General features: G+C 41.1%; 1 protein-coding gene across 7 annotated transcripts in view; it reads right to left on the reverse strand.

Annotated features, from left to right (window-relative positions):
* Positions 1–2,191: 2,191 nt before the first annotated feature.
* hykk.2 (hydroxylysine kinase, tandem duplicate 2) overlaps positions 2,192–23,052 on the reverse strand; it is a 37,989-nt gene continuing 17,128 nt past the window's right edge. For 6 of the 7 annotated variants that reach the window (XM_061779146.1, XM_061779142.1, XM_061779144.1 and 3 more), the window contains 5 exons: positions 10,719–10,765; positions 8,689–8,996; positions 6,731–6,873; positions 3,597–3,777; positions 2,192–3,482 (listed from right to left, as the gene is read on the reverse strand). In XM_061779146.1, coding sequence (XP_061635130.1) covers positions 3,040–3,482; positions 3,597–3,777; positions 6,731–6,873; positions 8,689–8,996; positions 10,719–10,765 — 1,122 coding nt within the window. In that variant the 3' untranslated portion in view covers positions 2,192–3,039. Of the gene's footprint in view, positions 3,483–3,596; positions 3,778–6,730; positions 6,874–8,688; positions 8,997–10,718; positions 10,766–16,235; positions 16,310–23,052 lie in introns of all 7 variants that reach the window. The other variant, XM_061779139.1, reaches the window with a different exon arrangement.

Here is a 23,052-nt window from a genome sequence, read left to right on the forward strand (position 1 = left end):
GAAAAGGATGACGCGCTGTGGCGACCCCTAACGGGACAAGCCGAAAGGAAAAGAAGAAGACTGTCATTGTCAATGTTTTGTTTTTGCTCACACGGTGTCACCCTTGCCTTGCAATCAGACATACCGAATTTGTCCAGTATTTTTGTGAGACACCTTGTTTGGTACATTGTGATCCCATTGTTCTGTGGAAAGTCAAAACCAAGAAAATGTTTGAGTTTCTCTTGATCTTTCTTCTTCAATTTTGCTTTCAGCATTGCCTTTACCTTGTTAAGAGCATCCTCATCAGTTGATGCAATAATTAGATCATCGATCCAAATTATTAGAATTATCCATTCATTGCTTGTCTGTTTGTTATAGACACAGTGATCTGCTGAATTCTGCACAGTCGTTTTCAATGAGGTAGTCGTGTAACATCCTATTCCAATTTCTTCCGGATTGTTTCAATCCATATAATGACTTGTTCAGTTTCCAAACTATTCTCGCACCTTTGTTGCATTTGGTTTCAAATCCTTCGTGTTGCTCTATATACATCTCACAATCGATAGGAGCATGCAAATAGGCTGTTTTCACATCCATCTGATGTAATGTCATGTCATATTGTACTGCCAGTCGCATCAAAGTACGCACAGATATCATGTTTACAGTTGGAGAAAATGTCTCCTTGTAATCTATTCCTTCCACCTGATTGTATCCTTTTGCACATATCTAGCCTTATATGTTTCAGTCTCATCTGGTTTTTCTTTGATTTTGTAAACCCAGCTGCCCCCCACTGCATGTTTACCCTCTGGCAGTGTGGTCAATGTGAATGTGTTATTTTCCTGGAGTCCATTTCCTCCTTCATAGCCTGAGCCCAAATGTTTGACTTTGGCGACTGCACGGCTGCACTGTAGGTTTGTGGTACATTACACACCATCCTGTAACAGAAATCTACATTTTTGGATATCAAGTCATCACATTCTTTCACATTCATAGTCCCCGAGGTACTGAGGTCTCTTTCTCTCTCTAGTAGGATAATGTGAGGTAATTTCTTCCTGTCCTGTTTGGGATTCTTTATCACTTAGGGAATGTTCAACGTGGGGTTCCCGTGTCTGCGCTAGACTTTGATCAACCACTTTGGCTTTTGGCATAGAGCTTCTAAACCTTCCCTCACATGGATCACTTATTTGCGGATCTGTTTGCGTTTGCTGTGCAATCGCACTTTTTGCAGCAAACTTCACCAGTCTGTGTTTAAGGACTTTTCCTGTGTCTGGATAGTAGACCAAATATGATGGACTATTTTTGTCATAGCCTACAAAAATCCCTTCTTCACACCTCTGGTCTAACCCAATTACGGTTCTGCATAAACTTCCCCTTTGTGCAAACTTCACAATGTAGATTAGATTGATCAATCTTACCCTTCATTTTCATTCCCTTTGTTACACACTCAAGCTTTGACACATACTCGTAATTACAATGAGCAAGAATTTTGTGCCATGTTTGGATATCGTGGCACCCATGACACTCATCATCATCATCATGTGGTCATCAGTATCGCTTGCTTGTCTCATATTGTCTCTCTTAATTCGTCTGCAATTTGCATTTTTACGAGTCGAGCTCTTGCAAAAACTGCACCGTTGTTTATAGGTATTTTCTTGTGGTTCACTACTGCATTCCCGTGCTTTGTGACCTTTCTGTCTACAGTTATAGCTAGTTATTTCAGTTATTTTAAACTTCTTTATGTTTCATCCAGCCACTTGCCTTCATCACGTTGTCGTCATTTGAGTGGATGTTGAATTTTTCCGTACTTTCGTAGCTTCTCAACTTTGCTTTGGTTTCAACGAACGTCATCGTCTTGTCGCTTTGTGTAACGTGGATAGCGAATGGCTTGAAGTTGTCCGGTAAACCTTTCAATATCATTGCAAGCAGTAGTCCGTAGCTCAGGGTCTCGTCGGCGTTCCTCAATGCGGTAATTGCAGTTTCCGCGCGAATAATATAGTCCGTGACACACTCGTTAGCTGCTTTTTGTAGCAAAGTTAGCTCCGTATAAAGGCTAATCACCCGCGGCTTTCCTTTGCCTGCATAGTGCTCCCGTCATCTGCTGCTTCTCTCATAATCAGTGAGAGGCTCTTGTCGTCCAAAACTTGAATTAGTTCGGCGTATGCTTCTTAATTTTTGGTTATTGTCATGAAAATCATTGTGAAATGTGACAGTATGATGAGTAATGTATTTTTATTTGATAAACAGGAGGGAAATGATGCAATTTTTTAAATATATTATTTCATAAAAATACAGTGTTGCTGTAACTGCATGAAGATGATAGCACCCTTGTTCACTGGGAACAAGAACAGTTTGGAAAAGTACTACAATGCACATTCCACAAGGCAATAAACCCCCACACCTCCATTCAGAGACCACATCCTGAAAAGGTCATAAAATGTGATACCACCTACTCAAGCTTAATAAAAAGGGCAGAGGGGAGGCAAATGTTAGAAGAGTCCAGCTCGCTAAGATAGCGACTGCTTCTCGTCTTGCCGCAAGAGAAAAGTCCTGGCTCAGGTTGTGTTTTGTCTCTTTTGTCTCTTTCCGGTGCATGCTAAATGGAGAATATGTAGATTTGCAGATTAACTCTGACAAGTTGTCACCTCTTACAGAAATCGAACCAAAACAATCACCTCCGTTATACAGAAGTGAGAGAGACAGAGAAGGAAAGCAAAACAATTATCTTTGTCCAGCTGCACTCAACTTATCTTTATCGAAAAACAGCCAGTAGTCACAACATGGCTGGGAACAACCAGGACGCACAAAACGGCCGGAAAAAAGCCAGCAGTCACAACATGGAACAATAAAGCATGTGAAGGTTGTGTAAAACTAATAGAAGTAATATTTGGTATATATAAAATATACATTTTCCAACTCAGTATGTTTGGAATGAAAACCCAGGAAAGCTATGCACCTACAGTAAATAATACATGGAAGGGGATTTGATGGCCTGACAAATGATCAAATATCTAGTTATTTTCATCAACATATTGTTTTGAATGCATCTAAAAATAGATTGACTCACTTTCTGTCATTGAACTGAGCAGCACCTTGGAACCACACTTTCTCCACTTGCTCCTTTCCTATCTCAAAGAACTTGCGTAAAATTGGAATGCCTTTCTTGGACGAATGCATCAGATATTCTTCATTTTCGGGTTGCAAAGTCACCGAAAAACGAGCAATGACTAATGACTGGCAGAGGCGTGACAGGACCAACCAAAAGAGGCAGTCTCTCTCTGACGCGTTGAGAGGAAAGACACTTTCCCAGCCTGCTAGGATAGGTCCGCCCACATCAATTGGGTTGGGGTGCTCCAGCATCATGTACGTGATGGTGATGGCGAGCTCATAGACGTAGCAACCGAAGTTCATATCACCAAAATCAATGATACCAGAAATCTTGGAGCCATTACTTTCATTAGCTTGCACCAGCACATTGAGATCATTGAAGTCTCCATGAATGAGACCTGAGGAAAGACAAAAACACATGGCATATAAAACAATGATTCATTTGTCTATCCAAAGACATATGAAGTATTTGCTTATACTGGAGTTAACGAATCAACCAATACAACACTTACATGCGCGGAAACTAGAGTATTTGGGGGCCACAGCAGTCTTGTACTGCTGGAGGACAGACTTCACAACCTCCAGGAGAGGATCTCCATCGAGTACTTTCATGTATTTCTCCAGAAGGGGAACATTTGACAAACTCCATATGAACCCCTCCCTCTGCAGCACACACAGTTGAGGATGTTCCATCTGGGGGGGAGAAAAAAAATAGAAATATTATGTTTGGAAATATACAGGAACAATGGTTAGCACATCTGCCTCATAGTTCTGAGGACCGGGGTTCAAATCCCGGCCCGGCCTGTGTGGAGTTTGCATGGTCTCCCTGTGCCTGCGTGGGTTGTGCTGGCAAAGTTTTGCTGTGCAACAGGGGAGTTTGAAACACTCCCTCTGTTTATTTTAAATGTTTTAATTATTCTGATGTTTATTGAAAATGCAGCCGGACAAAAAAAGGGTTTTGGGGGGGAACAGACAGAGGGACAAAGTGGACAGCGGAACTAAGGGTGAAAACCACAGCAGGACAATAGTGAGACAGTCTTGATATTTGAACATAAGTAACATTACAACTATAATATAAAAATATTATTATGGTTACCAGGTCCCAGACTGGCAACCATTATCCCTGTACTGTGAATGTGTGTGAATTGGAGAAACTGGTGGGGGTGAGGCGAGACGGTCACAAGGGAATATTGACCCGCCCCCGTCACCTCCACCCAGGCCGACCAGCTCCCCAAGGATGTGTGAATGTATGTAGTGCATTAAAAAATCTGCGGGAGAGAAGCATGGCGGGACAGAGAGTAGGCCATGTGTGGTCCTCAGCCCGGCCCTACCCCTCCACCACAGACGGGTGTATGATGCATTAAAACTGGAGGACCGGCAGAGCAGTGAAGGCGGGGGGACCCAGACCGGAATCGGCACAGAGCTGCCAACAACCGACCCGGCGTGTGCCCCACCATACCTAGTGCCAGTCCTGGCCCAAATAAGGGAGGGGGGGGGGGGTCAAAACCACAAACACACACCCTCCCAGCAGCCCGCGCCGCGGCACAGACCAAAATGAACACCCAACCTGGGGCTCCCCACAACCAGCACCAATATCAAACCCACGAGCCAAAAGGCAATGCGTGCGGAAATAACACAATCAAGCCGGCACCCACCCATTGATGTCCCAGCCATAAGTCAAATACAGCACCGCTAATGCAGTCACCCGGGGCTGGCCCACCACACCAAATGGTCCATAAGCACAAGCCCCAACCTGACCCCCTGCTCCAAGCACACAGCCCCCCAACCCGAAGGGCACGCACCGAAACACCGCACCCCGACACGAAAAGCAACCCCACACGGCACCGGTGACCTTCCACCCTTCCCCTTCAATGGATGAAACCAAATGCCGTGAAACGCACATGCGAACCCCGTCCCAACCCACTGCGACGCAGTGTATGGATGGATATTAACAACCCCGAAGATGGATGGATGTGCAACTGTATTATGTGTATATATTCACACATACACAGACACACACATAAACACGCACACATATACATACATACATTTTCCTTTCTGCTTACCCTCACTAGGGTCTCAGGCGTGCTGGAGTCTATCCCAGCTATCTTTGTGCGAGAGGTGGGGAACTGGTCGCCAGGCAATCGCAGGGCACATTTAAACAAACAACCATTTGCACTCACATTCACACCTACGGGCAATTTAGAGTCTTCAATCAACCTACAATGCATGTTTTTCACACACACACACACACACACACGCACACACACAGATACATATATATATATATATATATATATATATATATATATATATATATATATATATATATATATAAACTGCCCTCGCCAAAATTTGAAAATGCAATTTTCTATGCCCAGACTTATCTTAACTGTTTCTAGATGGTGCACCATTTCCCGTTTTGTGCCTTGCTATAAAACGATTCATGTGTCCATACTGATGTTGTGTAATTGTCTGCATGTAAAAAATAAAAAAGGGAGACTATGGGAACACACATACCAATATTTAACCGATATTTAAAACGTGGGGAGACAAATTCTACGTCAAACAAGTACCAAGACTGATCTGTGAGAGGCAACATGGCACCACAGTTGCTCAAGACTGCCAGAAAATACAAAGAAGAAAATTAGGAGGAGAAGTAGTAGTAGCAGTAGTTATAGTAGTAGTAGAAGAAATAGAAGAAGCTAAGATAACTGTTATCTGGTAACTACATTGCAGTTGCAAACATCTCCTTATCCTTTTTACTGTGGTGATTGGTGAATTACTTGTGATAAGCGTTATACAAACACTAAACACAACCAGTTGCTCCTCCATTTATGTGAGGCAATAGCACAAGCTTCAGTTCGCTTCCTAATTGGCTTTGTCACTTGTCACAATCACAGACTCTATGGATCGGCTAAACTCGGTGTCGACCACGTGCACAAGTATTTGAAATTGGAACTATTGAACCCGTTTAACATTTAGGAAAGTCGAGAGGAAAATTCACCGGGCACCACAGGATAATTGCACAGGATCATCTCTGGAGAGAGCCAGTAACTATGCCTTTCATCAGAAGAGAGGAAAAATGCTCAAATTCGGTGGGATCGTCGGCATGCGTTCAGAAGTCCACACTTATAAATTAATGAAATAATAATGGGTTAAAATCCCCAAGATAGATTAAGAGAAGAGAAAACTCTAGCTCTGACTGAAACCATGTTAATTTGAAATGTATACAGAGGGTGCTGTTGTGACTTATTATTATTGAGTTATTTGTGTTTAAATACTGGTTACACGATTACATACTAATTATAACAGGTTCTGATTATTAAGAAAGGGCACAGAAAACTGTGTTAGTGCTAAGAGTTTATTTTGTCTTTACCGGAAATGTTTTATTGTGCAACACACTAAACAGGAGCTTCTCGGTGCCTTTTGCCGGTAATATTTTCAACTCTAAGAAAGAAATGGTGAGTTTCACAAATAAAAACTTGTACCGTAACGTTCAGAAAAGACATTTGAGCCTCCGTTGTGATTGAAGAAGCTATCACTACGTAACAGGGGCCTTTGTGCAAAGCAGTATAGTTTTGCTGTTTCAACTATTGAAACCCACCAAAGGACATCAAATGCTTTACAGTAGGACTGTGTGAACCTCTTTGAGGGTGTTGTCCATTCTGGCTGCTGTCTGGCCAACTTCATAAAGTAGTTGTGATGAGAAAGGCACATCAGAAATGGGGATTCCTGGCAAATAGGTCAACAGGCGCACCAGGTGCTTCTGTAAACCAGAGCCACAATCTGCCAAATGTAACAAATACAACAATTAGTATTACAGCTTATATCTTCTGTTTTCAATTTCATTAATATTGGGGGAGAAAAATTAAGTACAAATAAAGGAGAAACTTGACATATGGATGTAATTCGCACTGAGTCAGGTCCTGTTAGCCTACTTCCTGCAGCTGTTGACGTAGAGTTTAACGGTGAACTAAAAAGAAGGGAGGCAACCACATTTTATCATAATATACACAACGCAAGGCTGACAGGAGCACAACACATGCAGAATCGAATAGGATCTGTAGAAATGTTGATGTTTCAGTGAAAATATACACTGAACAAAAATATAAATGAAACACTTGTTTTTGCTCCCATTTTTCGTGAGCTGGACTCCAAGATCTAAATCTTTTTCGACATACACAAAAGGCCATTTCCCTCAAATATTGTTCACAAATCTGTTTATATCTGTGTTAATGAGCATTTCTCCTTTGTCGAGATAGTCCATCCCACCTCACAGGTGTGGCATATCAAGATGCTGATTAGGCAGCATGATTATTGCACAGGTTTGCCGTAGGCTGGCCACAATAAAAGGCCACTCCGGTTTCCTCCCACATCCCAAAAACATGCGTGGTACGTTAATTGAAGACGCTAAATTGCCCGCAGGTGTCAATGTGAGTGAGAATGGTTGTTTGTTTAGTATATGTACCCGGCAACCAGTTCAGGGTGTACCCCGCCTCCTGCCTGATGATAGCTGGGATAGGCTCCAACACTCCCAGGACCCTTGTGAGGAGAAGTGGCTCAGAAAATGGATGGATGGATGTACCCCTGCCATATTGGAATGAAAGTGTAGGGTACATCTTTTTGATAATCTGTAGATGGCGGCATAAAATGTGAAAGTCTTCTTCATTTTATCCTATACCTATGTATTATGCACACTATTGACTTTTGACAATTTTTTTGGGGGGGGGATGCACATTATACACGAGAAATTACGGTATGTTTTCACACCCCTTCTTTATTGCACTATGTGGTGCCTATCTCACCATATGTTGCTTGTCAGTATCATAATTACATTTAGCAACCCATCAAAATGATGCGGATTTCATTTTTGAGCACGGTTGCCCTCTTTTTTGGAAGTGCTCCCTAAGCACTGTGCAGTCTGTTTCAAACTGCTGATGACACCCTGTGACACTCTACGCTTAGCGGCCACTTCCCTCTGAGAATATCCAGTTTAGTGAGGTACTGTTGAGCTATTGTTCAATTGTTTGTCTTGGTCACATGATGTCAATATGTGAACAGCATGATGAAGAGGACTGTTTAAATACTAATTATAATTGAACCAGGAAATTTATTGTGCATTTATGTATCAAGTACCTATTGTGAATTTTGACATTGAGCACTGGCAGCATCTTGTTGTCAAGAAAGTAAATTGAAGTAATGTTAGTATATTTGTCATCACCTTGTGGCATCTATAGGCAATTACAAACCTTTTTAGATGGGCGTCAATTTTCACTATTCGCAGCAAAATTTCACCTGAAAGCCGAATATCCCTTACTTGCTGTGAGTAGTGTATATATCGATCATATACTTCCCACTTTGCACTAATTGTACAACTACAAATATTACTATTAATATTTACATAATTAGATTAGGCTTAAATTTATTTCCCTCCTCAGTGCTGGTCTTTTCTTTTGTTTGTACTTTGTTGGTTGTACTACGGTATTAATTCAAGTGATTATGTTTAAATATTACTGCTGTAACAATTTAAATTCCCTAATCTATCCGTCTATCGATCGATCTATCTAGCTATCTATCAGTCTACAGTGGCTGGTCTCCTACCGATGTCTTCCAGGATCATGTTCTGTCCCATTGTTGTTTTCAGGGTTGTTTGGGTAGGAAGTCCATTTTCATGCAGAAAGTTCATTGCGTAAGTCTGCAGTTCTATCAGGGTGGGGTCCTTTGTGTGCACCGAGTTCATAATCTTCAGCAAATACTCGCCACCTTCGACAGTCGCAATGAAAAAGTTCTGGTCATCATAGCTGGGGAGACAACGGAGTTGACGGGGAGTCAGCTTGTAGTGTTTCTTCACAATCTCTGCTGCCTGAGATTGGCTGAGGTTGGGCTTGGCGTGGTTCGCTGCCATGTCCCTGTAAACAACACAAGCCTGTTTCAGTAATGTACAATGCAGCAGTGTTAGGGTTTATCCATCCGTCCATCCATTTTCTACACCGGTTGTCCTCATCAGGGTCACGAGTGACTGGAGCCTATATGAGTTAACTTTGGGCAAAAGACAGGGTGCACCCTGGACCGGTCACCACTCAATCATATATAGACAACCATTCACACTCACAGCGATGAACAATGGAGACTCTTCAATTAATCCACTATGCATGCTTCTGAAACGTAGGAGTAAACTGTAGTACCATGAGAAACTGATGAAAGCACAGGGAGATAACAAACTCCACACAGTTGCTAGTTCGAATCCCGGCTCTGCATGTCGAAGCGTCCTTGGGAAAGATATATATATATATATATATATAGGTTGTTTGTTCCTATGTGCCCTGCGATTGGCTGGCAACCAGTTCAGGGTGTACCCCGCCTCCTGCCCGATGACAGCTGGGATAGGCTCCAGCACGCCCGCGACCCTAGTGAGGAGAAGCGGCTCGATGGATGTATGTATATGTGTGTGTGTGTGTGTATATATATGTATATATATATATATATAGAGAGAGAGAGAGAGAGAGAGAGAGAGAGAGAGAGAGAGAGAGAGAGAGAGAGAGAGAGAGAGAGAGAGAGTTGGCGGCATGACTAGTTAGCACATCTGCCAAACAGGATCAGGGTTCAAATCCCAGCCCCGCCTGTGTGGAGTTCGCATGTTCTCCCCGTGCCTGCGTGGGTTTGTTCCGGGCACTCCGGTTTCCTCCCACGTCCCCAAAACATGCGTGGTAGGTTAATTGAAGACGCTAAATTGCCCGCAGGTGTGAATGTGAGTGCGAATGGTTGTTTGTTTAGTATATGTACCCTGCAATTGGCTGGCGGCCAGTTAAGGATGTACCGCGCCTCTCGCCTGAGGATAGCTGGGATAGGCTCCGGCACACCCTAGTGAGGATAAAGCGGTTGAGAAAATGGAATGGAATGTATTTAGTTAGGTACAGACTGAACGGTGACCGACTGGTTAATACATCCGGCTCACAGTTCAGAGGTCGAGTGTTCAAATCTAGGCTCTGTCCTTCCTGTGTGGAGTTTGCATGTTTTCTCTCAGTACTCTGGTTTCCTCCCACATTGTGAAAAAAAAAATGCACGGTAGGTTAATTGAAGACTTTTAATTCCAACTGAGTGTGAATGGTTGTTTGTCTAATGGTGCCTCGCAATTGGCTGCTGACCAGTTCAGTGTGTACACCGCCTCTCGCCCAAAGTCAGCTGGGATAGGCTCCACCATACCATACCCACACCCCGACTGAGAATAAGCGCTACAGAGAATGGAGGGATGGATATTTTAATTGAATCTTTTTTTTTTTTTTTTCCTACATTTCAGAGAAATGTGGATGGTCACACTGTGCATAATGTTACAGTTACTTACAATCATATTAAATATATTTTTTAGGAATAAAACATCTCGTTTTTATGAACAATAAATTGACTTAATGTTAGTCATGATGGTAGTACCTACTTGGAGACTTAAGTATTTTTTATTTTCATCCCAGAAAAGCTTTACGAAGCTGCGAGAGCAAATATTAATTGTGTTAACTTGAGAAACTAGTTTGACAGAAGTTTCACGCAAGTGAATTGTGCTCTTAAGCAAATTAGATTCTCCTTCGCGCTAAGTATAAGCTCAAACTTCAGAAGAAAAACGTCTCTTTTCAGCTTACCTCGTTGTGTGTGACAAGGTGGCGTAGAATTCCCTCGGATTTATCATCTGACCACGGAGTGGGTGTGCAAAAAAAAATAATACAAAAACGTTAGTTTAAAAAAGGAAAGAACAAGAAGAAATAAATGTCCGGGCAAACTTTTCAAAATAAAGCTATTGCGTAGCGGTCCTGGCCCAATACTGTATTATCACGTTTATAATGAAAGAGTTTGCTGCAGAACATTGAATGAAACCCACACCTCATATTGAAAAAAAGAAAGAAAGAAATACAAATGCTTGCAGATTACGTGCTCGACCACGCTTGGAAAAACGTGTTCCGCCTGTATGCCTTCAAATTAAGAGTTTTGAAAACGGATTCATTGTGAATGAAGTTTGCAAGGATGGAAAGACCATGCCAAGTCAACGCATACCCTCCAGGTGCAACAGAGTACTTCTGAAGGTGACGACCATTTGTGTCCACATGAGTCCTTCACTGTTGTGACTCACATTTTAACACTAAACTGTTAATGTTGTATCCAAAGGTCTAAAAGTTTCCTAACCTTGCATTCTGTTGTTATTAATTACAATTGTAATCATGGATTATACCGAAACCCTCTCATTGGAGAAGTTTGTTTCATGTTTTATGTTTTAAGGTTAATCATCGCATGTGTTTCGTATTAATAGCGGCAAGTATGAAGCAGGAAAAAAATGATATTGTGAGTTTATGCTGTCATGAACGGCCACAGGGTGACGGAATATCCATCCATCCATCCATTTTCTGAGCCGCTTCTCCTCACTAGGGTCGCCGGCGTGCTGGAGCCTATCCCAGCTGTCATCGGGCAGGAGGCGGGGTACACCCTGAACTGGTTGCCAGCCAATCGCAGGGCACATAGAAACAAACAACCATTCACACTCACAGTCATGCCTACGGGCAATTTAGAGTCTCCAATTAATGCATGTTTTGGGGATGTGGGAGGAAACCGGAGTGCCCGGAGAAAACCCACGCAGGCACGGGGAGAACATGCAAACTCCACACAGGCGGGGACGGGGATTGAACCCCGCACCTCAGAACTGTGAGGCTGACGCTCTGACCAGTCGGCCACCGTGCCGCCGGTGACGGAATAGACTTGATTTAAAAAATAAAAAATAAAACATTTTCAGAGTGGATTCATTCAGGGGCATTTAAATGTTCCCAGAACATTGTATTGGTTCACAAAACAATTATTTTTGCAAGTAAGTGTCATCTATCGTTGTTCTGAGAGTTTAACTGCACAGAGAAAATGATGCATGTGTTTTGTGAACTATTCTGTAAGTGTGTCTTTACATTGTCCCTAATTTGTTATAGGCCATTTAGAATATCATCTGAGTAGCATGAAGCTGATAGGATGTCAATTTTACAAGGATGGAGTAGATGTTTCGAGTTAAGAGAGCTCCCTCACAGTCTGAGAATCAAACTAGTATTCCTCAATTAATAAAACATATTTTGTCGCAGATCTTTTCATTGGGAATGTGTAATAATTACTTGACAGAGCAGAATGTTGATGCTTTCAGGCAAACCTAATTATTTGCCAAAACTTAAGAAGATCAAAGTTAAGAAGATCAAAAGCGGCAAGATTAGGGCATTTGGGCGAAGTATTAATTTCTTGTGAGCTCATACTGCAGGTGGAACACAAAGATAAATACAATGTTTTTAACTGTAAAGGCAATATATTTCTACTTATTGATTGAAAATATTATTTTAATACATTAAATATTGGGTATGCAAAATAATTTGTTCTAACGGTTAGGAGACTTACAATATGTGACTATACATGCCCTCATAGGACCTTGTATGCAGGTTGTACCTCCAAGTCAATAATATTAATCAGAATTTTGTAACTGAATGAATTGTAAAAGTAAAAAATCCTTTCTCTACTCTTTTTTCTAAAAAAGTGACTGTTGACAGATCTAGCGACTTCTTCTGGTGTTATTTGCGACGTTTGTAGACTGTTGTTGCAAAGCACAACCACACTTTCATGAAGCCCCCACTGGACTGCTTGATTCTCCCTGAGATTTTCACTTAAGGCAGCACTTAATCACCAAGCTGCCATATTACACTTGTCATTCTAGGGTTTGCATCTGTGTATGAGGCGCATGAAGCAAACACTTCGCTACACAAAAATAGGTAAAGTAATATGTAAATTAGCCAAACTTTGATATTACAGTTATCCCCTGTGCATTTTATTTACTTAATGGAAATTACAGTAGCTCTTGGGTTGGTCATGTTCTCATTGCACTACTACTGCTTATTTGTACATTGCACTTTTTGCAATACTTGTTAGAAATTTTCTATTTTTAGTATAAGCTCTGGACTGTTAATAAGGTGATATTCTCACTGCTGATATTGTCATTGTGTACCTTGTCCTTTCTGTGCTCTTGCTCCAACACCAATTTCCCTTTAAGGTACAATAAAGCAATTTTGATTTAGAATTCGGCTAATTTACATCATACTGTCCACACACAGGCGGCACGGTGGCCGACTGGTTAGAGCGTCAGCCTCACAGTTCTGAGGACCCGGGTTCAATCCCTGGCCCCGCCTGTGTGGAGTTTGCATGTTCTCCCCGTGCCTGCGTGGGTTTTCTCCGGGCACTCCGGTTTCCTCCCACATCCCAAAAACATGCATGAATTGGAGACTCTAAATTGCCCGTAGGCATGACTGTGAGTGCGAATGGTTGTTTGTTCCTATGTGCCCTGCGATTGGCTGGCAACCAGTTCAGGGTGTACCCCGCCTCCTGCCCGATGACAGCTGGGATAGGCTCCAGCACGCCCGCGACCCTAGTGAGGAGAAGCGGCTCAGAAAATGGATGGATGGATGGATGTCCACACACACCCAATTCTAAATGGTTTCTTCACAGACAGGCTTTCAGAAGAGCTGCTCATTAAATAATGTTATTTAATTTGACACTTGATGGGAGGGGAGGTCTTCCAGAGACTACTTGTTCAGAAGCAATTAAAAAGCGCATTTGTCATATACCCTTTATGTTGTCAGGATATAAAATACTTTAGCTAAAATGAGTTTTCAAGAAAATTATTACTGTAACTAAGAAAGCTAAAAAGAAGTCAGGAGGTTCTAGAGCAGGGGTGTCAAACTCATTTTTGTGGTGGGCCACATCGTAAATATGGTTTACCTTGGAGGGCCGTTATGACTGAACTAGGGATGGGCAAGTACCGATACCAGGTACCGATACCAGGTGTAAATGGTACTCGCAAGTACCATTTACCTCATTTCAAGGTAAATGGTACTTGCGAAGGCTGCCAATACCAGCCACAGATTCTTAAGGCACAAAAAATAAATAAATAAATAAATCTGACGAGGTCCTACTCGGCAGTAGTTGGCACTACACTGCGACCTTTGACACAACAGGGAATCATTATGTAGGTCACAAAGAAAGATCTTTGTTCACAATTTTCTGTCTGTCACTTAGGAGTGAACACTTGTACTGTTATCAGTCCAAAAACAAGTGGTGTTGAACATCCTTACTATCAACCCATACAAATGTAGGATACCCAAATATTATTGCATAGTTCCAACAAAATAACGGATAACAAGTTATGAAATCAGAAGTCAGTAAAAAATATTTTATAAATTTTCAGTAATACTTATTTCAATTTATTATAAATGGGGATTGATAAAAAAAATAAATGCTCGCGATATCTCAATCTGCAGTTTTGGTATTTTAGCAAGAGACGTGAAGTCGACGCATATGATTTGCTTTCGCGGGCCACATGAAATGATGCGGCGGGCCGGATCTGGCCCCCAGGCCATGAATTTGACACCTGTGCTCTAGCGCATTCTCTATGTGGGCTCCAATACTCTAGAATGCCCGACTTGCGGAAGAGCAGCTACCTCTGTAGAAATATTTAAATATCGACTTAAGACTTATTTCTACACTCTGGCTGCTTTTGGTTAAACCTCACCTAGTATGCAACTTGTCTCTCACCCCGCCTCAGCCCCAGAAAATCTGAATTTTGGCCTGTCTAAATGCCGCTTCTTTTCGCTCCCCCCAGGCTAGGTGGCGATCAGCAAAGTGCGGCTGTTGCCGTGGAGGATTGCATTACCTGACTGGGACAATATCTAAGTAGGACCATTCATTTGGAACTGTTGCCGTGGAGGATTTGGCATCGACTGACCGGGAAACGTCCTGGGGCCTCATGTACAAAGACTTGTGTGGATTTCCTACTGAAACTTGGTGTACGCTCAAATCCAGAAAACGTCGGACGCACAAAAATATCCAGAAATATAAATCTGTGCGTACGCATGAATCCAAGCACATTTCCTTCGTACATCCCAATCAACGTAGAATTGAGAGCACATGTTGGAGTGCTCCAGTCCCTGTCCACACCCACATTTAAATATGCAAATCATATTTAAATGAACCCTGCACCTGAGATCCCGATCTCTGCATGATCAGAAAAAAGGAAAATGAGCAAGGTAATCAAGAAAAATATTTTTTCTGAACGTGAAGTTGCTCAATGAAGTGGAGGTGCGGAAGAAAATCCTCTTGGGGACGCTGTCCTCCGGCGTTAACAACACGCAAAAGGGGCGTGAATGGGACAGCGTGTGTGCGGCTGTCAATGCTGTGGAGACAGAACAGCGCACACACGCTGAACTAAAAAAGAAGTGGTCAGACATTAAGGTGGATGTGAAGCAGAAGACAGCTGACCACCGTTCTACTATTTTTTGAACAAAAACGGGTAGTTAAAAAGTATTTACGTGTGTTAAGAATCTTTTTTGAATTGTTGTTCTTTATGTATTGAAGGAAGTCACCACCTCTAATTTGAAATTCTTGGAATAAGCTTTCATGTGACATGAATGCATTATTTTTTAACAGATGATGTAGCGGTCAATTCCACTTTGTTCCCATGTGCTGCAGTAAAGGGGTATTTTGTTAATCTCAAAATTGGGATTGTGCCAGATTTGGGAAGCACATGCCTCCAAATATGTGGATAAATTGCTGGATTTTTTTAAAGTATACAAATGGGCACAATTTCTTTGGGAGTGTTCAGCACAATTGACTAGGATTGCCACACGATATGAAAATGATTCTGCTCATGCCATCAGACACTGTTACTGGCCCGTTCTTATGGAGCGATTAAAAACAGTTTGTTGTCAACATAAAAGTGCACTGATCTTTCTCATGATTTGAAGAAATATTAGAAAATAATGGGTGGGAAATTGAAACTGGAAAAAGAGGTTAAATCTGCACACCACTATAATAAATTGATGTCTCAAGCCTCCATCTGCTCTCGTATTTGTTTTGATGTTATGACCTTTAGTGATCCCACTCGTTGTCCCCATCTCCTCTTGACCGAAGCGGTTTGCATCTAACGTGGCAGCTGTCAAACAGATGTCATTGAAAACGATATTGGCTCAGCTTGCATGAATATTTTCCAGCTCACTGGATCATGTTGCCTGACTGTTAAGGATATGAGTTGGAACTTTTATTTAGAAAATTCACAAACATTTCCTACAAATGCTCCATGTTTCCCTTTGGCTTACCGTTGCTCACAATTCTGGATGTAACATTTTTAAGTGGACAAGTCAATGAAGCTTGTTGGACATCTGAAGGTTGCCTGAGAAATGAAGATAGTGAATATTAGAGAATGTGTTACATGTGTTGAGTGTTGTCTTGGTCCAGCAAGATCCAAATTGCAACTAGCCAGGTTAAGCTGCAAAGAATGAGCCTAGTGTCAACCGACAAACCCAATTGAATGTTACCCAACTTAAACACACTAACTTGTGGGAAATCATAGGGTGACTTCACTACTTTGAGTCAAAAGCAACTTTTCTATTTCTAGCACATCCTCTTAACCTAACGGCCATGAATCTACAGTTGAAACCTGTCGTCTAATGCCGTCCAAAATCTGAATTCGACCAATACTTTTCGGGAAATACACTATGCCTCATAAGTGAAGGAGTTTTGCATTTTCTTTGACTTTTAGTGGCTTTTATGTGACACGTATTTCCGAAACTCAACTTTATTTTATACAGCACTTTAAAAATCAACCATAGCTGAAACAAAGTAATGTACATAAATAAAACATGGAATGAGAAGAAGAAGGATAACATTCAAATTTTTGTTTGTTGAAGCACTTGGGCAAGCACAATTAACCAGTTTTTGTTGTCAGCAACAGCACGAGTTAGCTTCGGGTGTCTTTCTAATTGGCTATCGTTGCATTTCTCGTCACAATCACAGCGTCTGATTGTCAGCCCCTGACCATTTTGGAAGAAAAAAATCACCCCACCACACCCCACATCACAGGATGATCGCCCTAGATAATCGGAAGGATGAGAATTGGGCTATTTTTCTGTACAAAAAAAAAAATCTTATCCCCAAGTATACTGTATGTGTACCCACCCACAGCTACTTGCTACTTGCCATCTCTCATATTGCTCTGATTTTTGCTTAGCTGACAATCCTTGCAGCAGGCGGATGTTCAGTCTGTTTCCAGCCGCCCATTTTAAACTGATCAATGATGATTTCCCGCAACCCTCTGCAGCCACGTTTAACAAATATTTATTTTTTTCCCTAGGGTTGTGGGAGGACACCTGTGCTGGGAAACGCATCAATTTGCATATGCATGCAACAGCAGAGGTTCCAAGCTGTCTAAGGTCAGGTAAGCTTCACTGATACATGAAGACGAATACAGTACATCCGAGAACTAATTACCATGCCACTTGTGGGAGTGATTGCTACTTCCCTTCCAGAAAAGGACATGCCATTATTCAAAGGCAGCATCACTTTCTGCTAATATCCAAGATAGTCATAATCCCATGATGGTGAATGCTCAGTTTCAACACATGAGCACATGGTTTCCATGCGAGTGTCAGACGCACACAGCTCCTGTAATTAGCATTGCAGTAATTATACAATTATGATGGACACAATTATGAATGTGGGTTTGAATGCATGGGCGCCATGTGTGTGTGTGTGTGTGTGTGTGTAATACATAGAGGGTGGAGCTTGACAACAGAGGGTGGCATGCGGTGATGGTGAGGGAGGTTTGAGGAGAGAGCTGCAGATTAGAGGCAGAAGTCAGAGACAAGAGAGTAGCACATTGTTCACACTCCATTCAAGCCACTCACCTCTAATACACTCGGGAATAACAAGGTAAGACACTAATTACTCTTTTGACTTTCTAATTAAGTGTAAATCACTTTCTCTGGATAATATTAGTGTACATGTTAAATAACCATTGGATTCTTATAGGATAATGGATTTGTTTTAGGTCTTTGTTGTTATAAATGTTTTCTATATGTTACCTGTAGATTTGGGGGAGGAACTAAAAACAATAGGGTTTTTTAATTATTATTTTGAGTGTGCATTGTTATGCTGCAGTGACCAAGGCAATTTAGGAGCAGGAAATAAAGCATATGGAACAAATTTGAAATATGCTCACTATCTGATCAGGGGCTCACTCACATGCTGATGAAGCTATTTTATCATAGGAAATAATGAAAAGCAAAGCTTCACCAACATAAAACCTTCATCAACTCTTTGAAAAAATGTTTGAAGTTACATTTAAACCCTTTTAAGATTCATACAAATGTAAATACCCAGGTAAAATATGTGAAATATTGTTGTTGTTTTTTAAATACAACTGATGACTGGACAACAACCATCATTAATTTCTTTCTGGTTATGTTTTGGTTAATAATGTTTTTTTCTGAAATGCTTGACAGTTTAATTTGAATCCCATTAAAATAAAATTAAATGTGTATCACCTGGTCCTTCATGTTTTCTTAAAAGAATTGTACACATCTTACAAATTCTGCCTGTGTCATCAAACATATGAGCACAACGGTGTGTTTTCTCATTTACTAAATAAAGGTAGGGCTGTGAATTTCAAAATAAGAGCAAGTAAATAAAAAGAAAGTATTACATGTTCAAATAAAGTGCCAAACTTCATAATAATTCAAAATACAGATAATACTTCATGTGTTGATCATATTGGTAGAAGCAAAATCATGCATTGTAAAAATGCATTATACATAGGTAAATGGGTTTTCCAAAAATTTTAGGTCAACATATACATGGGTGCGCATTATACACGAGAAATTACGGTAGTTCAAGATGGAATTATGACTGTGACTTTCATCTTATGGATGCTGTGATGACCACTAAAATTCCAATGATTGCTTAAGCCCCCAAAGCAGAACTTCTAAAAGACGCATTGCTTTCTTCTCTGTGCTTTGAACGGTTCATACAGAGGCATTGCTAAAGACATTGCTGCTGGCAATGAGCTGCAGATTTATCTCCTATTTAGAAGTTGTACCTTCAAGATAGAATAAAAAACAGTGGGTTGAGTCAAAAATAAATGAACATAAAGCTGTACTGTCAATGTTCCCCTCAGCAAAGCACAGTGGAATTGCTCTTGTTTAATAACAACTCAGTACATGGCACAACACTATGTACCACTTTTTGGCCTGCATCTTTCTTGACATGATTTGTTCACTGGCACAACAAAACTGTTTATGAGACAAGCTGTATTCCTCAAAATAATGAAGTTATGTGCTACTTTAGATGCTATGAAGGCCTAACAGGTCACACTGTTCCCAGGGCTTCCTTGTACAAATATATTAAAAATAATAACGATGAGTAACAATTTGTGAAAATGTTGAATATTGCCTGGAGTGGTGTCCCCAAGGGACCTAAGATACAATTAAATTGCCAATCATAGACCACTTTCAGATTTATATGTTCAGGCAACAGGTTTGTCAGATTGACTTTCACAAATGAAACAAGCTGCAAGATTAGATTGGCAATTCATGTGGTCTCAAATCACATCCTGAATGCAAGGTCCCAAAATGGCTCAACAAGTGGGGACCTATAGATGGGAATAATTAGAAAAGGAAAGACATTATATTGCCATCTTGCTGACATTTGCTAAGAATGCCTAAAAAACTGGAGGGGACACACTCAAAGATGTATCCTATATGATAATGCACAGAACTCAACATAAATGACTACACCCAAACATATTTGTTTGAAAGAAAAATCTTTTAGAATAAATATTTTCTATGGCATACTTTATGACAACATAAAGTCAGCAGATTAAAGAAAAACTGGTGAAAAATCTATTCATACAGTTTTAGTCATATTCTATAGAGGAGCGGTTGTCACCATCAAAAAAGAAAGTTGTGTATTGGGTAAAACAACAAAGATGATATTCAGGTCACATGGTCTAGAGCTCTTATACAAGGGCAGGGAGCAGATGCTAATTTGATTTCATTCAGTCAGTCTGCTCTTGACTGTCACACTTGAGAAGATTTCAACGAGAGAAACCGATCATTTAATTGGGAATTTTCAAGATTGCTTGGAAAATGGTGCACAGGTATGAACATCAGCATGTCATCAACATGGAGGAGGTATATTTTAAAAATGTTGCCCATGCCCAAAGGGCACCAGGCTTGATTATGTGGCTGGAGTATGGGTATGCACACCCCATGGATTCACAGATAAAATGCCTCTGAGCAAGGGACCCGACACTCCCGAGTGCTTTCCAGGCATAGGAACATTTCTAACTGCTCCAATATGTCACCAATAAGTGCTGTGGATGGGAAAAAAAAGACATACAGTGGAAACTCCATAGTCAAATATAATCCTTTCCATGATGCTTGTTGACTTCCAAGTAGTTCTACAACCCCAATTCCAATGAAGTTGTGGCGTTGTGTTAAAAAAAAACAGAACACAATAATTTGCAAATCATGTTCAAGCTATATTTAATTGAATACACTACAAAGACAAGATATTTAATGTTCAAACTGACTAAACTGCTAAACTTCATTGTTTTTAGCAAATAATCATGAACTTGGGATTTTATGGCTGCAACATGTTCCAAAAAAGCTGGGACAGGGTCATGTTTACCGCTGTGTTACATCACCTTTTCTTTTAACAACATTCAAAAAACATTTGGGAACTGAGGACAATAATTGTTGAAGCTTTGTAGGTGGAATTTTTTCCCATTCTTGCTTGATGTCCAGCTTCAGCCGGGGTCTGCGTTGTCGTATTTTACGCTTCATAATGCGCCACACATTTTCAATGGGAGACAGGTCTGGACTGCAGTCTAGTACCTGCACTCTTTTACTACGAAGCCACGCTGTTGTAACACGTACAGAATGTGGTTTGGCATTGTCTTGCTGAAATAAGCAGGGGCGTCCATGAGAAAGACGTTTCTTGGATGGCAGCAAATCTTTCTTCAAAACCTGTATGTACCTTTCAGCATTAATGGTGCCTTCACAGATATGTAAGTTACCCATGCCATTGGCACTAACACAGCCCCATACCATCACAGATGCTGGCTTTTGAACTTTGCGTCCATCATAGTCTGGATGGTTATTTTTCTCTTTGGTCTGGAGGACACGACGTCCACAATTTCCAAAAACAATTTGAAATGTGGACTCGTCAGACCATAGAACACTTTTCCACTTTGCATCAGTCCATCTTAGATGAGCTCGGGCCCAGAGAAGCCGGCAGCGCTTCTGGTTGTTGTGGATAAATGGCTTTTGCTTTGCATAGTAGAGTTTTAAGTTGCACTTACGGATGTAGCCCCAAACTGTATTTACTGACATTGGTTTTCTGAAGTGTTCCTGAGCCCATGTGGTGATATCCTTTACACATTGATGTCGGTTTTTGATGCAGTGCCGCCTGAGGGATTGAAGGTCACGGGCATTAAATGTTGGTTTTTGGCCTTGCCGCTTACATGCAGTGATTTCTCCAGATTCTCTGAACCTTTTGATGATATTATGGCCTGTAGATGATGAAATCCCTAAATTCCTTGCAATTGTACGTTGAGGAACATTGTCCTTAAATTGTTCGACTATTTTCTCACGCACCTGTTCACAAAGGGGTGAACCTCGCCCCATCTTTGCTTGTGAATGATTGAGCAATTCAGGGAAGCTCCTTTTATATCCAATCATGGCACCCACCTGTTCCCAATTAGCGTGTTCACCTGTGGGATGTTCCAAACAGGTGTTTGATGAACATTCCTCAACTTTCTCAGTCTTTTTTGCCACCTGTCCCAGCTTTTTTGGAACGTGTTGCAGCCATAAAATTTTAAGTTAATGATTATTTGCTAAAAACAATAAAGTTTAGCAGTTTGAACATTAAATATCTTCTCTTTGTAGTGTATTCAATTAAATATAGGTCGAACATGATTTGCAAATCATTGTATTCTGTTTTTATTTATGTTTAACACAACATCACAACTTCATTGAAATTGGGCTTGTAATTTCAAACCTAATTTTTCCTTTCCATATGATTAATTAACATTTAATTCCAGGCTTAAAATGTGCCCATTACAAAGACTTTATTTACTGTACAGGCATTGTTTTAAATAAATGGTAACTATTCTGTCACAAAAGTAAAAAGAGAAATCAACCACTGTAACACAAAAAGGTTGTACTCATCCTCTAATGAATAAATACAGAATGTATAATGGAGAGGGAGCACATTTGTACTTGCGCTGACAAATACAAATACAAAAAAAAAGATATGAAAATAAAAGTATACTTAGGTAAAAGTAAAAAAAAAAAAACACAGAATCTGAAATGTACTTGAGTAAAAAGAAAAATGCTTTTTTTTTAAATTAAATTTAAATTTAATTAAAACTTGGCAGAATGGAAAACAAATTATCTGCACTCTTCTATTAACATAAGAATAAAAAACAACAATACAGTATGCTTGGCTTTACTAATGTTGTGAATTGAGTAGGGCGGCACGGGGGCCGACTGGTTAGAGCGTCAGCCTCACAGTTCTGAGGACCCGGGTTCAATCCCCGGCCCCGCCTGTGTGGAGTTTGCATGTTCTCCCCGTGCCTGCGTGGGTTTTCTCCGGGCACTCCGGTTTCCTCCCACATCCCAAAAAACATGCATGAATTGGAGACTCTAAATTGCCCGTAGGCATGACTGTGAGTGTGAATGGTTGTTTGTTCCTATGTCCCCTGCGATTGGCTGGCAACCAGTTCAGGGTGTAGCCCGCCTCCTGCCCGATGACAGCTGGGATAGGCTCCAGCACGCCCGCGACCCTAGTGAGGAGAAGCGGCTCAGAAAATGGATGGATGGATGAATTGAGTAGCAAAAATAAATAAAAATGCAAAACTAGCTAATGATATTGTTTGTTTATATGTGCCCTGCACGGGGGCCGACTGGTTAGAGCGTCAGCCTCACAGTTCTGAGGACCCGGGTTCAATCCCCGGCCCCGCCTGTGTGGAGTTTGCATGTTCTCCCCGTGCCTGCGTGGGTTTTCTCCGGGCACTCCGGTTTCCTCCCACATCCCAAAAAACATGCATGAATTGGAGACTCTAAATTGCCCGTA

Source organism: Phyllopteryx taeniolatus, chromosome 7 (genome assembly GCF_024500385.1).
Source record: "Phyllopteryx taeniolatus isolate TA_2022b chromosome 7, UOR_Ptae_1.2, whole genome shotgun sequence".
In the NCBI taxonomy this organism is placed as follows: domain Eukaryota; kingdom Metazoa; phylum Chordata; class Actinopteri; order Syngnathiformes; family Syngnathidae; genus Phyllopteryx; species Phyllopteryx taeniolatus.